The sequence below is a fragment of the Seriola lalandi genome, unplaced genomic scaffold (assembly GCF_002814215.2).
Source record: "Seriola lalandi dorsalis isolate HSWRI2012SDOR001 ecotype SW California unplaced genomic scaffold, Sedor1 jcf7180002054606, whole genome shotgun sequence".
NCBI lineage: Eukaryota > Metazoa > Chordata > Actinopteri > Carangiformes > Carangidae > Seriola > Seriola lalandi.
Genome location: NW_019525159.1, coordinates 3,529,257 through 3,543,150, shown reverse-complemented (window position 1 = coordinate 3,543,150; position 13,894 = coordinate 3,529,257). Strand labels below are relative to the sequence as shown.

Genomic DNA, 13,894 nt, shown 5'->3' with positions numbered 1-13,894 from the left:
TTTCACGATAGTTTGACTGCTCAAAAGTGAATTACTGGGAGTGTGTTGCAGAGGCCAGCACGAAAATTAGAACGACACAGATAATTCACACACCGCCAAGAGGACAACAGGCCTGGGAACTGTAGTGCAGCTGCCGTCATGATACTATCCAGTTACACACAGATTAACCAACATGTACACTTGGACACCAAAAAGCAAATACATGGATGTCTCTCCACACACTCACCCAGTGTTTGTGTCTCTGTAATAGCAGAACAATAATAGGTCCAGCTAGGCCAGGAGCAGAGCAGATGTTTGCAGGGCCACCTTAACAAGTGGGTTTTTTTTTTTTTCCCAGTTTGCTCTGGGAATAGTGAGATAGAGAGTGACTCCACCCAGCTGCCCCACTCTGGGCCACTGATGGCAGATACACACTGCCTCATTGTAGACTGGGTCCTATTTGTAATGGAATGTGCTGTCTGATCTTTAGACCTTTTGCTGTTGTCCTTGGCGCAGCGCAGTGTTTCTCCATAAGCAAATCCAATAGCACAAGTACGCTGGAAAATAAGCATACTGTATATTAACTGCTGAGTGGAAACTGTAAATGCAAGTATGGGCATAGATGACATCAACATCTGGTCGGAGGGTGGGGCTCCGTCATAACCCAGTGCCAGGCTCAGTCAGAAAGGAAATGCGTGAGAGTTTGTTGACTGTTTTCCTAATATGGCAGAGAAAGGAAAGACGGCAGCGGACATACCGTAGCTCATGGTCCGGAACCAGCCTTGCTGACTCACTGTCTGTATTTTTTTTTTTTTGTATCTTGTTTTTATGAGGAATAAGGGGCACATTGTCTGCATATCAGGACTAAATATAGGACACATTGTTTGCAAAGGCATCTGTCTGGATTTGAGTTCCAATGTTTCACTAACAGTCATTTTAAGGTATTTCAGCTTCCTGAAAGAGACTTACAACTGTCTTGTTTGACATAAAAGGCAGGTGGTGTACTGCATGTCTGACATACATTAACACACAATACATGCTTAAAAAAACTTCTTACTTCTTAAAATTTTAATATTGTGGTATACAATAGAAAAAAGAGAAGAGAAAAGGAGAATAGTAAGAATGAAACAAAAAAACTGGGGATGAAAGGTTTGTTGGATCTTTGCCGGTTTCTACTGAGGGTAGCTCAAGAGGAGATACAAACAGACCACCCTCCTCTCCCATCGGTGCTAAAACTGTGGCAGCTGCTTCAATCATAAGTGTAAATCAGACGTACACAACACTTCAACACCAGCCTGCATGTGGACACGCACCCTGAAGTACAGTGTGTTCACACATACTGGTGGTTTTGCATATTTTTGCACCTTAACTACAAATTACATATAATTATTGTTAAACATTTTCCAGAGCTTACAGCTTTGAACGTTTCCTTCTTTCCAGGCTGCCATTTGTTTCCATTTATTTCATAGTGCAATAAAAGTCCACTTCCAGAACTTGAACCTTGAGATAGGTAATCCATCACTGGAAACATTTAAGTACCTTTAATTTATTTATTATTTTTATTTAAAAATCAAAGTTATGTTATTATCACACAGTAATGCAATTTCATTTTGACAACTCTACTTTTTGGAGCATTTAAAGGATGTGCAGAAATCCAAGATACTGTAATCTGTCTCTGACAAGGAACAGATGAAATGTGAACTCAACTCAGGAGTACAAAGTCTCCAGTCTTCAGTTCAACAATGCAATATTATATGAATACATTTGTCTTTTAGGGTGCTTAGTTATGTTTATGCATTTACACTGTCTGCAGTTCTCAATAATCCTTTCTAGTCCATATACCAGGTCTGATCAATTTTTGTAAAAAACCAAGCACCGAGCACATATGACATATCATATACTGTATCACAAAATACCATCAAGGGGCCCAGAATGAAGCAACACAAAACACAACACAAGAACAAAAAGTAATCTAACCCTCTGTGGGATCAAATTAGGGTTAATACGATTTTGAGCTTGTGTGATGTTCACAAATAAAGTTTGTAGTTGTAAGTAGTTGTTTTTGTAAACATTTGTAATAAGTTCAAGTTGGTTTATGTGTAGAAAATACAGATCACATACACAAACTTGCATTTCTCATGCAGAATTATTACACTGGTTTGCAATGGTTGATTTAAAACTATCGATGTGTATTGAGCAGTGATTTAATAATTCTCTTTCTGTCTTCACAGACCCTCCAGTGCCCCTAAAGATGCAGTGCCTAAGGTATGAAGTAAAATATTCACTAAAGAAACTGTATGTTTACTAAAATTCATCTGAATTCCATTTGTTATATGAATTTAATATCCAATTAATTTAATGGTGATCATTCTCATGTTGCCCTTCTGAGATTATGTCAGAACACAAATTGGCTTGGCATGCAGAATTGACCTAAGAGGCCACATTTTAAAGAACCTCTTAAACTTGTATGGCACAGGCATGACTTTCATCCATACAGCCGTGAGAGAACACTGTTGATTTTGATGTGATTTTTGTGCAGTGCTTTTGCGAATGCTGTTTTACATGCATGAGTTTATTGTGGATTTGCTGTGTGTGCATGTTGTGTGTCTTCACCTTTTTATCCAGGATGAACCTCAAGAAATCATTAAGCCTGTCCCAATCACTCACCCTGCCCCAAGCAGCACATACACCAAGCCTTCAAGTCAGCCCAATCCTCTATACAACAAGACAGCTCGGCCATTTGGGGGGAGCAGCAGTGCGGTTACAGCTTCCTCTTCCCCAGCTGCTCCTAAAGTAGCCTCGATTCCCTCTGAATCGTCTGCTTTCACGCCAGCTGCCCCTTCTCAGCCGCCACAGCCTCCGTTTCCGCTGAGGTCCAGCCTCCCTGCACCAGACTCCGCTTCAGCCAACTCAGTTTCCAGGCCCAGCCCTGCTCGCTCCGCCTTCACCTCCCCATCTGCCTCTTCATCCTCATCTAACTCCTCCTCCCCAGCCAGAGTGACAGCCCCCTCCTCCCATCCCAATGTCCCACAGCCCTCCGTCTATAACACACCTATCAACCTCTACTCTAATGCCAATGCTTCTGAGGTCGCTATTGGACAGAGACGAGGTCTTTTGGAGAGCCAGGGGGTGTCGGAGAACTTCAATGGGTAGGTACCATTCATCAAATGCACTAATGGAATTGTTTTGTCCTACAATGTCCCTTTTTTATCTGAAGAGTAAAGCTGAAGTACAGTGGCTTCAGAAAGTATTCAGACCCCTGCACTTTTTTCACATTCTATTGTGTTGTGGATTAAATTTAAATTCAAACATTTTGCTGATCAATAACTCAATAACCCATGAGATGAAAATACTTTTTTAGAAGTTTTACCAAATTTATAAAAAATCTGAAGTTGATATCTCATATTTACAAAAGTATTCAGTCATTGAATTCAGTACTTTGTAGAAGCCCCCCTTTGGCAGCAGTTACAGCTTTGAGTTTTCTATGAGTTTCGCGCACCTGGATTTGGGCAGTTTATCCCATTCTTCCTGGCAGATCCTCTGAAGCTCCTGGATGGGAAGGGCCTGTGAACTTCCATCTTCAGGTCTCTCCACAGATGTTCTCTGGAGTTCAAGTCAGGGTTTTGGCTGGGCCACTTGATGACAGTCAGAGACTTGTCCAGAAGCCACTCCAGCACTACCCCAGTCTCAGGTCGCAAACTCTATGAAGCAGGTTCTTTCCAGGGGCCTCTCTGGATATAGCTACACACACACACACACACACACACACACACACACACACACACACACACACACACACACACACACACAGCATGATGCTGCCACCACCATGCACCATGCTTAGCCTTGTGATGAGCAGTTCCTAAATATTTGCCAAACATTGTGTTTCTGCTCAAAGACTTAAATTTTTGTCTCATCAGACCATAGAATATTTTTCCTCTTGCTTTCCCCAGTCCTTCAAATGCTGTTAGGCGCACTCCATGCAGGCTGTCATATGCCTTTTACACAAAGTGGCTTCTGTCCAAAGGCCTGATTGATGGAGTGCTGCCGAGATTGTCATTCTTCTGGCAGGTTCTCTCATCTCTGCCAAAGACTTTTGGAGTGACCGTTGGGTTCTTGGTCACCTCACTGACAAAGGTTTTCTTGCCCAGTTACTCAGTTTGGCCAGACAGCCAACTCTAAACTTCTTCCATTTTATAATTATTGAGGTCCCTGTGCTACTGGGAACATTCAAAGCTTTAGAAATGGCTTTATACCCTTGCCCGAATCTGTGCCTTTCCACACTTTTACTGTCTACAGAGGTCTACAGAGAGTTCAATTTGTGCCTCAGCAAGCAGTCTGAATACTTTTGTAAATGAGAGATTTCCGCTTTCAATTTTTAATTAATTTGCAAAACTTGTTTTCACTTTTGTCATTAGCGGTTATTGAGTATTGATTGATGAGTAAAAATGGCAATTGTATCCATTTAAATGAGATCTCCAACACAATAAAGTTTTCAGCACAGTGACGGAGTCTGAATACTTTCTGAAGCCACTGTGTATATAGAATAACCTCACTATTTATGTTGGTGTAAGTATGAAATATGATGGAGTGATTTGGTAATATACCTTCACTGTGTGCTTTAATCTGCCAGAAGGAGTTGTGGTCCACAGAGACCGCAGATTAGTTGACATTTTTACTGTATCTGAAAGAATGTACATGTATCACAGAAAATTAAAGACTCCATTCTGCTTTGCCTATATTACTCCATGCCCGCAAAATATGTGTCTCATTTAAAAAGCTAACAGTGAAACAGTCCATCAGCATCAAGTTTTCACACAGCTGCATACAAGGAAAATCCAAGGCATACCGCACATCTTGTTTAAATCTCTGAAAAGGGAGCAAAGTCTAGACAACATGCTAACTGATGCTACTGCCTGCCGATCATTAATTGACAGTGGGGTTCTCAACTCTGCCAAACACACAGTCTGCCCAACAGGCAACTGCTGGTGTAACACTTGTTTCTAATTAGCCAGAATCCTGGCAGATCAGTTCTGTCTAGCGACCGGGGACAGAGCTAAGTTTGACTCGACTGGGCTTCATCAGCAGGGTTTTGGCTCCCTGGTTGGGTAACAGTAGACTGAGCTGGGTTTAAGTGCTTTGCCACTTCTTTTTCTCTGTCACCTGAAAAAAATAGGTCACAGAGATCTGCTTTTATTGGCTTTAAGTGAGCAAAGCTTATTGGACTCCCTCACACTTGAATACATCTGTGAAACCTACCTATATCTGTCTATGTTTTATGCAAAGGTACAGACAGTAGTGAGATGATCTTTTCAGAAATTTTTGTAACAGATTGATAATACATTCTGCATTTGGCCAGGTAACTTGTGAGAAATATAAAAGATGTTTATTGAAATTACTGTGTCATCTCTTCAGTCTTTCTGTCACCTTTTCCAGGTGTATTTGTTGCTGCATGTGTGTGTGTTTGTTTCCTGACCTGCATGCTTTGTTTGTGTGGTTTCTGTGGTTTTCCTATCTGCACATTCTCTCAGAAGGGCCTTTCAGTTAAAGGGTACGTGTTTGGACTGTGCTCTTTTTCTCCGACCGGTCTATTCATCCTCTTTTCTTGGCTTCAGTTCTTTTCCATTTACCTTTTCTTTGCCAACAGGAGGAAGAAGAGACAGACATCAAGTTAGTGCTGCGAATGATAATATAGTGTCTTTCTAACCACGTGGAATGTGATTGCAGCCTTCACATCTCTCTGGTTTATGATTACCAAAGGCATGCTTGCACCTCTTTGAGCTAACCCTCGACAAACCTCACATTCGTGCTCATCCACTTACAGTATATGCTCTTTTCAAGGGGGCCAAACAAACTGTAAATAATCCATCTCCGTGACACCACAGGACACCCAGTTGGGGGCAGCTCGTATTGTCCGTTCATTTTCATCTCAGTGGCATCAACCTCTATGTTAGCTAATGTATTTACACCCAGAGCAGCCAGGCCTGTCAGCACACTCTGCATCTGTCTGGCTCAATCTGCTACCGGTGTCAGTATGTTTACTCAAGGCCATTTAAGTCACTGCCAAGTTTATTCTGCTTTGGCTAAGAATAGCCTGACTTGTGCTGTCTTTGATGATCTTTCACCTCCACTCACCTGACACATACGCTCACAAATAAACACACACACACACACACACACTTCTGATATTAATTTAACTCAGTTTGGAACGGCACTTGAACTAAACGGTGCATGTAAACGCTTTACATAAATATTATTGCATTCTAGTGAACCATCAAATTATATTTGGAAAAAAAGACGACCCCCACCCCCCATTTTAAAGCACATTACTCCCATCTTGTGGTGAGATTTGGTCACTGCCACCTTCATGTATTAAACACTCACCGATCTTAATATGCAGTGGATCTGAACTTCACCATTTTAGTATAGTGAATCTAAATTAACAACCATCCTTTGACACTGCTACATAGAGTTTTACTATCTGACTGACTTATACTCTGTGGTTTTCCTCCCTAATAGTGAGCCTCAGAGAAGTGTTAAGTAAGTATAGGTCAGAACAGTTTCATAACTCCTGTGTACGCAGTGCATACGGTGTACTTAGCACTTAATGTGACTTTAAATCTGTTTCTGCCTTTGTGCATTTTTCCTCTCTGCCTTCTCATTGCTCGCCTGTAGAACTCCACCTCCACCTAGACCAAGGAGGTAATTGAGACCTAACAGCTGTTAGGTCATGGTTTCTAACGTGTATCTACAAGCTACACCTTGATTGAATATGGAGCACTCGTGACTTATATATGTACAGTGTGTGTTGGTTGCTATGAATACCATTTGTTTGTGAGATTGTGTGTGTAAACAGGGACATTTTTATCCTATTAACTTGAAAAGTTAATATTTAACAGTGCAACAATTGTTTTAACGGTTGTTTTTAGCCGTGATATCCTTGGTATATTTTTTTCTGTGTGTTTAAAACACAATTGCTTTCCGAGTCTGTAACGTGGTTGATCTGATTTTTGCAGGAAACCTTTTGTAGAGCCCGAGAATCACGCGACCGCAGTGAGTGATACCAGCAAGAAGCGTCTGATTGAGGACACAGAGGACTGGCATCCACGAACGGGCACCTCCCAGTCCCGCTCCTTCCGTATCCTGGCCCAGCTCACCGGCACTGAAAATGGTATGTACCGACTTCAGTGTGCTCACATGACCTTAAACAAGTCGATGATGCAGAATCTGTTGAGACTTATTACTGGTGTTTATTTAAGTGCTGAAACAGGCTGAGTATTGTAAGGCTCTTTTAAGGCCCTTTTAAATCACTATAGGCTGGAGCACTGAGTAATTATCCAAAGACGGCCAATCTTAGGGTCATTTTTTCTCTATAACTGGCTTTTATTACTTACCCTGTTCTATAATCATATTTCATTTATCAAAACTCAATTCCCTCTGTAGATTATAGTGATTTCATAGTTCTTCTAAATAATAAAAGAAAGCTTTCATCACCGTTTGATTTAATTTATTTTTCATATTACTGTGTTGACTGTAAGAGTCATTGATGGTTACATGAGAAGCCTGTGGTTTTGGGCCTCCCTCCATCCCTAAGGATTGCGTGTGTGTGTGTGTGTGTGTGTGTATGTGGATCTATTCAACTGATGCACAGTGACATTTACAGTAACTTACTTATTAGAATAAAGTAAGATGAGATATTTGTCTGTGTCGTTCTCTATTTTTGCCAAATGATGTTACCAGACCTTTGTGGAATATGTGATGTGCTTTGAACATTTTGATGTATATTCAATGTGCTTCACTCATTCAGTTCTTACGATGACAAGATGAAGGTAGAATAAGTCAGAGCAGAGATAGAGTAGCAACCAGCAGCGGCATTGTTTTTAACAAGAGTGTCTGCCTTTATCCTCCCTTGCCATTAATTGTGTTTTCAATTGTGTTTTTTTTTCCTTCATTGTTGCAGATCAAGTTCCAGAGAACAGTGGAAGGAAGTAAGTAGTTTGTGGTTTTCAACATCAAATATGTGTGTGTGTTTGTGAGTGGTCATCCACTCTCTGTCTGCCTTTCTCCTCTGTCTGTGAATACTTTTTTTTTTTTTTCAGTGTTATACGTAATGCATCTGTTTTAGCAATGGTGTTGTTACAGTTTTAATAATTTCTTGATTATAGAGGTTTCAAATTCAGAATTGGCCGCCCTCACAGTCCTCCTGTAATCACGTCTGTTAGCCTGTGATTCAGAGTTAAGTCCTGATTTCCTTATCTTATGGTCGCTCAGCATCACGCTCAATTTAAGACTAAATTTGGAGAGACCGCACTGCGAGCTCTCAGAGGAAGATGGTTGAGTGGAGACAGCCGTAGACTCAGCACAGGCTGTAACGGCTACTGCTCTTCTCAGTCTTAAGTCGATTTACTCAGCAGTAAGCACAGTCTGCCCTCCACACCAGATCCCCAACCAATCAGTGTGTCACTCACTGGAAACTGTGGCTAATTAAGTGGTATTGTGGGTAATGGCAGCCCTGCCAGAAGGAGATTCCTGTTCTCCTTCTGTTAGTGGGATTTTATTCAGTGTTCTTTTCGTGAAGACAGATATTACACATCTGCCTTGGTTTATAATTCAACACATCTGCAAAAGGAAAGTCTATCTTTTTATATTTATATCTGACTGTGCGTTTTCTGTGACTTGCTATTTTTCCTTCATTTATCCCTGTGTTTCCTCTTGTGTTAACTTTTACTTTTATTCTCCTACATTAACCTTCCAACTTTCCTTTTTCCCTTTTTTCCTCTGATCTTCTCTTTATGGGGAAACATCAGAGCAAACAAGTTGGACCCAGAAGCTGTAGGACACATGTACAACAAGCTGAGAGATTGGCATCATGACGTTTCAGCACGAGCACTAAATGTACAGTAGACAAAAGTGCGCTTTGTTTTGTTTCGTATTTTATTTATTTTATTTTGACCATTATTAAAATTCACATTGCCTCTTTTTGCATAGCAACATAGTTACACTCTTCATTTGGCACAGCAGGTATGAAATGTCAACTGCCAAAGGTTTAATACAATGAGAAAAATGTGAATGACCAGCTAACAAACCCTGTTGTAAAAATTGTTCTAAAGTATATGTAATTATATTTCAAAATGTAAATTAAATGCACGCATGCAAGTTAACATAAGTACTTGGAAATGCAACATTGCATCATATTATAGTGTACAGTACATGTGTACTTTTCTTTAGCATATTGTTTATGTCCGAGCCTCCACTTTGCTCTGCACACTTTCTGTACTTCTATACTTTCTTATACTTTGTTTTTCTCTGCATGTTTGTATCTTTTTTGCCTGTTGTCTATACTAACAGAAGCTGTTTGATCTGTCAGCTTTTACCACAATAAATTTTTTTCCCTTACTGCTGTTGCCTATCTCTTAATCTTTCATTCCTTTTTTATCTTCTTCTCTGGCAGAAAACGGTCAACGTGTGTATTAGGAATTTCCAGTAGCTGAAGGCTTATGATGTGAAGGAATTAGTTGTGTACGAGGCGTAGAAGGTTAAAAATGTCTGTTTCCATTAACAGATTATTATTATATATGTATTATATTATTCCATGTACAACGAAATGTGAATCAGTTCCATTTTAGGCAGCAGTACTCCAGGCATTGGATGTTCCAAGTTATATTATTATCCAGCCATATGAACCAGTGTGTTTCCTTCCAGTGTGCTGTCTTGTAGCCGACCAGCTGTTACTGTTGTCATTGCAAGTTTCTGATTGTCACGTAAATCAGAGTATTATAACTGGTTTTGTTACACATCATTCAAAGCCGTAAACATGTAGGCAAAGTGCTACATTTAAAGACACAATGAATTTCTCACCAAGATTTCTCATAATTTTGATTGTAGACAGGTCACAGACACTAAAGTACTACGAGTTGATGATATTGTATAAACTGACAGACAAATCTGTGGCTGAGAGAATGTAGGATTTGTTGTCAGAAATACGCAGTGACCTGTAGCTGAAACATGAAAGGTTACAATCTGTTGGTGCAAATCTTTTGCTCAGCTGGTCAATCTAGGCAGCAAGAAAAGGCCAAAAAATGATTTATGATTCAATCAAATATAGTATTGTTTGAGAAGCAGCTTAAATGTACTGAACTGTTATAGTGTTAAATCTTCACTAGTTGAGAAATATACGCAACAATACATCAGTTTTTAGCCTTCATTTTGCTTGGACACTTGGCCGCCTACAGGAGATTGTCAACTGGAAATGAAAAGCTGTGAAATTTTATAAGGGGTGGTGACCAGAAAGACTAGCACTTCTCATTTTCTCCTAAAATATACTGCGGCACTTAACATTTTTGTACTGCCACGGGAAAAGACACCCCCACTGCATCGGAGTGTCTCTGTCTCTGCTGTGTCAGGAGATTAAAAGCAATAACCACTTTTTTAAGATTACACCCCTGGCTATCTCCTCCTGCTGAATGATCAAATGAAGGGTAGTGTTGGAGGATGAGCTGCATGTACAGTAGATACTATGGCTTCACCACCTGTAATTGTTCCCTTATGTCAGTAGTTAAAAAAAAAACCCTATGGACAGTGAGCAGGAGTATATAGGCTTATTACAAAGTGCCCCTATAATTGTCTTGATTGTTTACATGTGTCACTGAGACTCCAACTCACTGATTGTAATGTTTAGAAGGACCTGCAGATTGACCAGGTCACACTAAGCAGTATTCTGTACAGGAGACACAGTTCCACTCAAAGATTTCTATCTTATTTATATGTGTGAGTCTGTTGTTGTGAGTTACGGTTTATATGATGTGTGTGTATCTGTTTCGTAGTGAGGCAGTTGACAAAGCCACTCCCATTATGTACACGTCGCCTGCAGCGAAAACATATTCCAAATCTGCAGCAGCACCCAGGAATGGCAACGTTGTCCCCGCTTCCACATTCAAGAGCCCTGTAGCGCAGACCAAGCCCTCCTTCCAGCCTGGAGGTCCACCAGGTACGGTATCATATGCTGTGCAGAAATCCTTACCAATGTCTGTTATTTACTGCCACTTGAATGACTGTGGTTCTGCTTCTGCTAGGAATGTAAAAGTATGTGTAGTCGCTTATTTCAGCCTATAGAGGGCAGCTCCATTCTTCAAAATCACTGCTGCTCAGCTGTAATGTTTATTGCAGGTTTAATACCTAACACTAAGCCATTTAAGATTATGAGCTCTATAAAAACCTGAGGTATTCCGTTAATGAGCTCAGATTATTAGCTTTTCCCGAGATCGCCTTAGTTAAATAGATTGTGAAATTGAGAATTATGTATTTTATTTTGTGTGAAGGCTGCTGTTAAAATACACAAATCCCTGCCACGAGACCCCGAGGTGGTCAGGATAAATATTCACTGAAAGGCATCAGTCAGGGGTCATTATTAGCAATACTAAGACACAAGTATGCACTCATACATGAACAGATACACTATGTGCCCTAACGTAGTTCTCCAGAGGCCTTTTTAAGAAATGGCTGTTGAAAGGTGCCACAGGGAGAGGGTAGGAGAAGCCACAGTTAGTTCTCTGTTGGCTGTGTTATTCATCAGATTAACACATACTTGAGTTCGAGTAAACAAGCACGTATCTCATAGTGACCATGTGGAATGGGGCTGGGATATGTGGTATGTGAAATGTGACCTTCTCATTTTATTTACATAACTAAATCATTTCTGCAGTTTAACTGCTGGCACCTTCTAAAGATGGAAATTAGCATAATGTTTAGGCTGTACATTTCATTGAAAAAAAAAAGAAAAAGAAAGATGGTACAATCACATTTAAATGTTATACATACTATAAAAAGATCTGTTTAATATCTGAGGAGTAAATTGCATCATTTGCATTTCTTTTCCTGAACAGTCTTTTCTCTTCTGAACTAACTTTTTTAGCTACATAATACAGATGCTTTTTGTTATTTTGTACTCTAGTCACTTTCATTATTTGACTATGACAGTGAAACAAACACAGCACTCTACTAACACATTTTTTCATATAAGTTTGGGAAGGGCACATAGCCATATTTTTCAGTTGCCTGTTGATTCTATTTTCTGTACGTTATGTTATTTCCCTCCATACTGACACTAATAGCTCTGGTGAGGAAATAAGGAATCCTTTTTTCATTATTTTGATGAACTAGACGTAGTCGTATCTAAACATATTGAGTGTAAGATGATTGGAATCTGTCTATGAAGTGCCAACCATCTGTAAGTTTTCGATTGTAAACTACCCCCAGGGTTATAAGTCCCCCAAATATACCAAGGACATCAGCTCAGTGTTCTCAGTGGTAACTATGGCCCTGGTCGGGCGTGAGAGACACTGCAAATTTTAGGGATAATCACGTTTGATGTTTTCACAGGAAGCAGCTGTCAAGTGTATTTATATCAAGAGCAGGCCATCAAATGAACCATAACAGAAACATTATTTTGGACAATAATTATCAACCAGCAAAATATCTCAGAGAATCACATTTTTATCACTATTTCGAGGCCATGTCTCTCTCCGACCCAACTTCTTTCTTCTTATTAAACACACTCTCACCGTTTCTCTCTTCCCTGCTAGCTCCCCGTTCTGTTTATTCAGTTCGTTTGTTCACTGTTACGAGGAAATTTCGGGAGCACTTGTCCTTTGACCTCCCAAGTCTTTGATAATGGTGCTGTATTTCAATAGAGTCTCTGTCCCCAATCCCCGCAACCCCCCGAGCACTCCCTCTGAGGGTGGCCGGCACTGACCTCCGTCCTGAATGCGAAAAAGAAGAGAAGGAAAAACTGTGCATCCTAGAGGGGGATTATTTTTCCAGGTGTCTGCTCTGACTATGGGAATGTGTTGTTTCCCTCAGAGGGAAAAATCAATCCCTTGTCCGTGGAGGGTGGGGTGGCTCTGTCCAGCCCAGCTGTCTCATGCTTTGGGCATGGAGGTTAAAGATCATCAAATCATTCCCATTCATTATCTGGCTACACACACCTAAAATGTGCACATATGTTCTGGTCCAGTGATGCTAAGAAATGAGTGGAGAAAGTCGTGTATTCGTGGAAGAAAACTACAATTCTTATGACAAGAAAGTGTATTGATGGTTTGTTTGATTGTTTGCTCTATTTTTAGTTCGGGACAATACGTTTTGTTTAATGCTTTATCTCATACATTCACGCTGGGCCAGGTATTTTTCCATTTGAACAATGACACATTATTTTCCCTGCTGACTTAGGTTTTCCTAAGGGTGGGGTAGCTCCTTCATTTGGCAAAGTCACCAATCCTGCTCCCAAAGGTCCGGACCGCCCCACCCCACAGCCACATCCAGAGGACCTCAACTCTGTGGTTCAGCGGGCTGAGCACATCCCAGCCGGTACACGCACCCCGATGTGCAACAAGTGCAACACTGTCATCAGGTAACTAGCAAAAAAAAAAAAAAATGCATTTACAATATGAACTTTAGAACAATAAAATAATAAACGATAAATTCTACTTGCACTGCGCAGATTCATTGTCTAAAAGTTTAAATCTAGTGGTCAGATGTTTTTTTTATTATTAATTATTTATATATTTGAGTAATTTTCCTGGAATCCTCTGCCCCTCGCTTCTTTTCACCAGGGGCCCATTCCTTGTGGCCATGGGCATGTCATGGCACCCTGAGGAATTCAACTGTGCTCACTGCCACTCCTCCCTGGCAGACCGTGGATTTGTGGAGGAGAAGGGCCAGGTGTACTGCGAACGCTGCTATGAGCAGTTCTTCGCTCCCACCTGCTCCCGCTGCAACCAGAAGATTCTGGGGGTGAGTTGTAAAACTGAAAGGTTATCGTTCTTTGGTTCAGTCTACTTGTACTTATCAGTCGCTGTCATCATTTAAAGACGTAAAGCAGAGACTGACTGATTCATCCATTGGACACACTGCAGATTCA

General features: G+C 40.6%; 1 protein-coding gene across 3 annotated transcripts in view; it reads left to right on the top strand.

Moving 5' to 3' along the window:
• The window catches only part of pdlim5b (PDZ and LIM domain 5b), a 38,177-nt gene that overhangs the window by 22,309 nt on the left and 1,974 nt on the right, over window positions 1–13,894 (top strand). The window contains exons 4-10 of one of the 3 annotated variants that reach the window (XM_023419564.2): window positions 2,211–2,244; window positions 5,627–5,649; window positions 6,996–7,150; window positions 7,940–7,967; window positions 10,803–10,966; window positions 13,204–13,384; window positions 13,587–13,767. In XM_023419564.2, coding sequence (XP_023275332.1) covers window positions 2,211–2,244; window positions 5,627–5,649; window positions 6,996–7,150; window positions 7,940–7,967; window positions 10,803–10,966; window positions 13,204–13,384; window positions 13,587–13,767 — 766 coding nt within the window. Of the gene's footprint in view, window positions 1–2,210; window positions 2,245–2,604; window positions 3,129–5,626; window positions 5,650–6,995; window positions 7,151–7,939; window positions 7,968–10,802; window positions 10,967–13,203; window positions 13,385–13,586; window positions 13,768–13,894 lie in introns of all 3 variants that reach the window. The other 2 variants (XM_087177484.1, XM_023419562.2) reach the window with 2 other exon arrangements.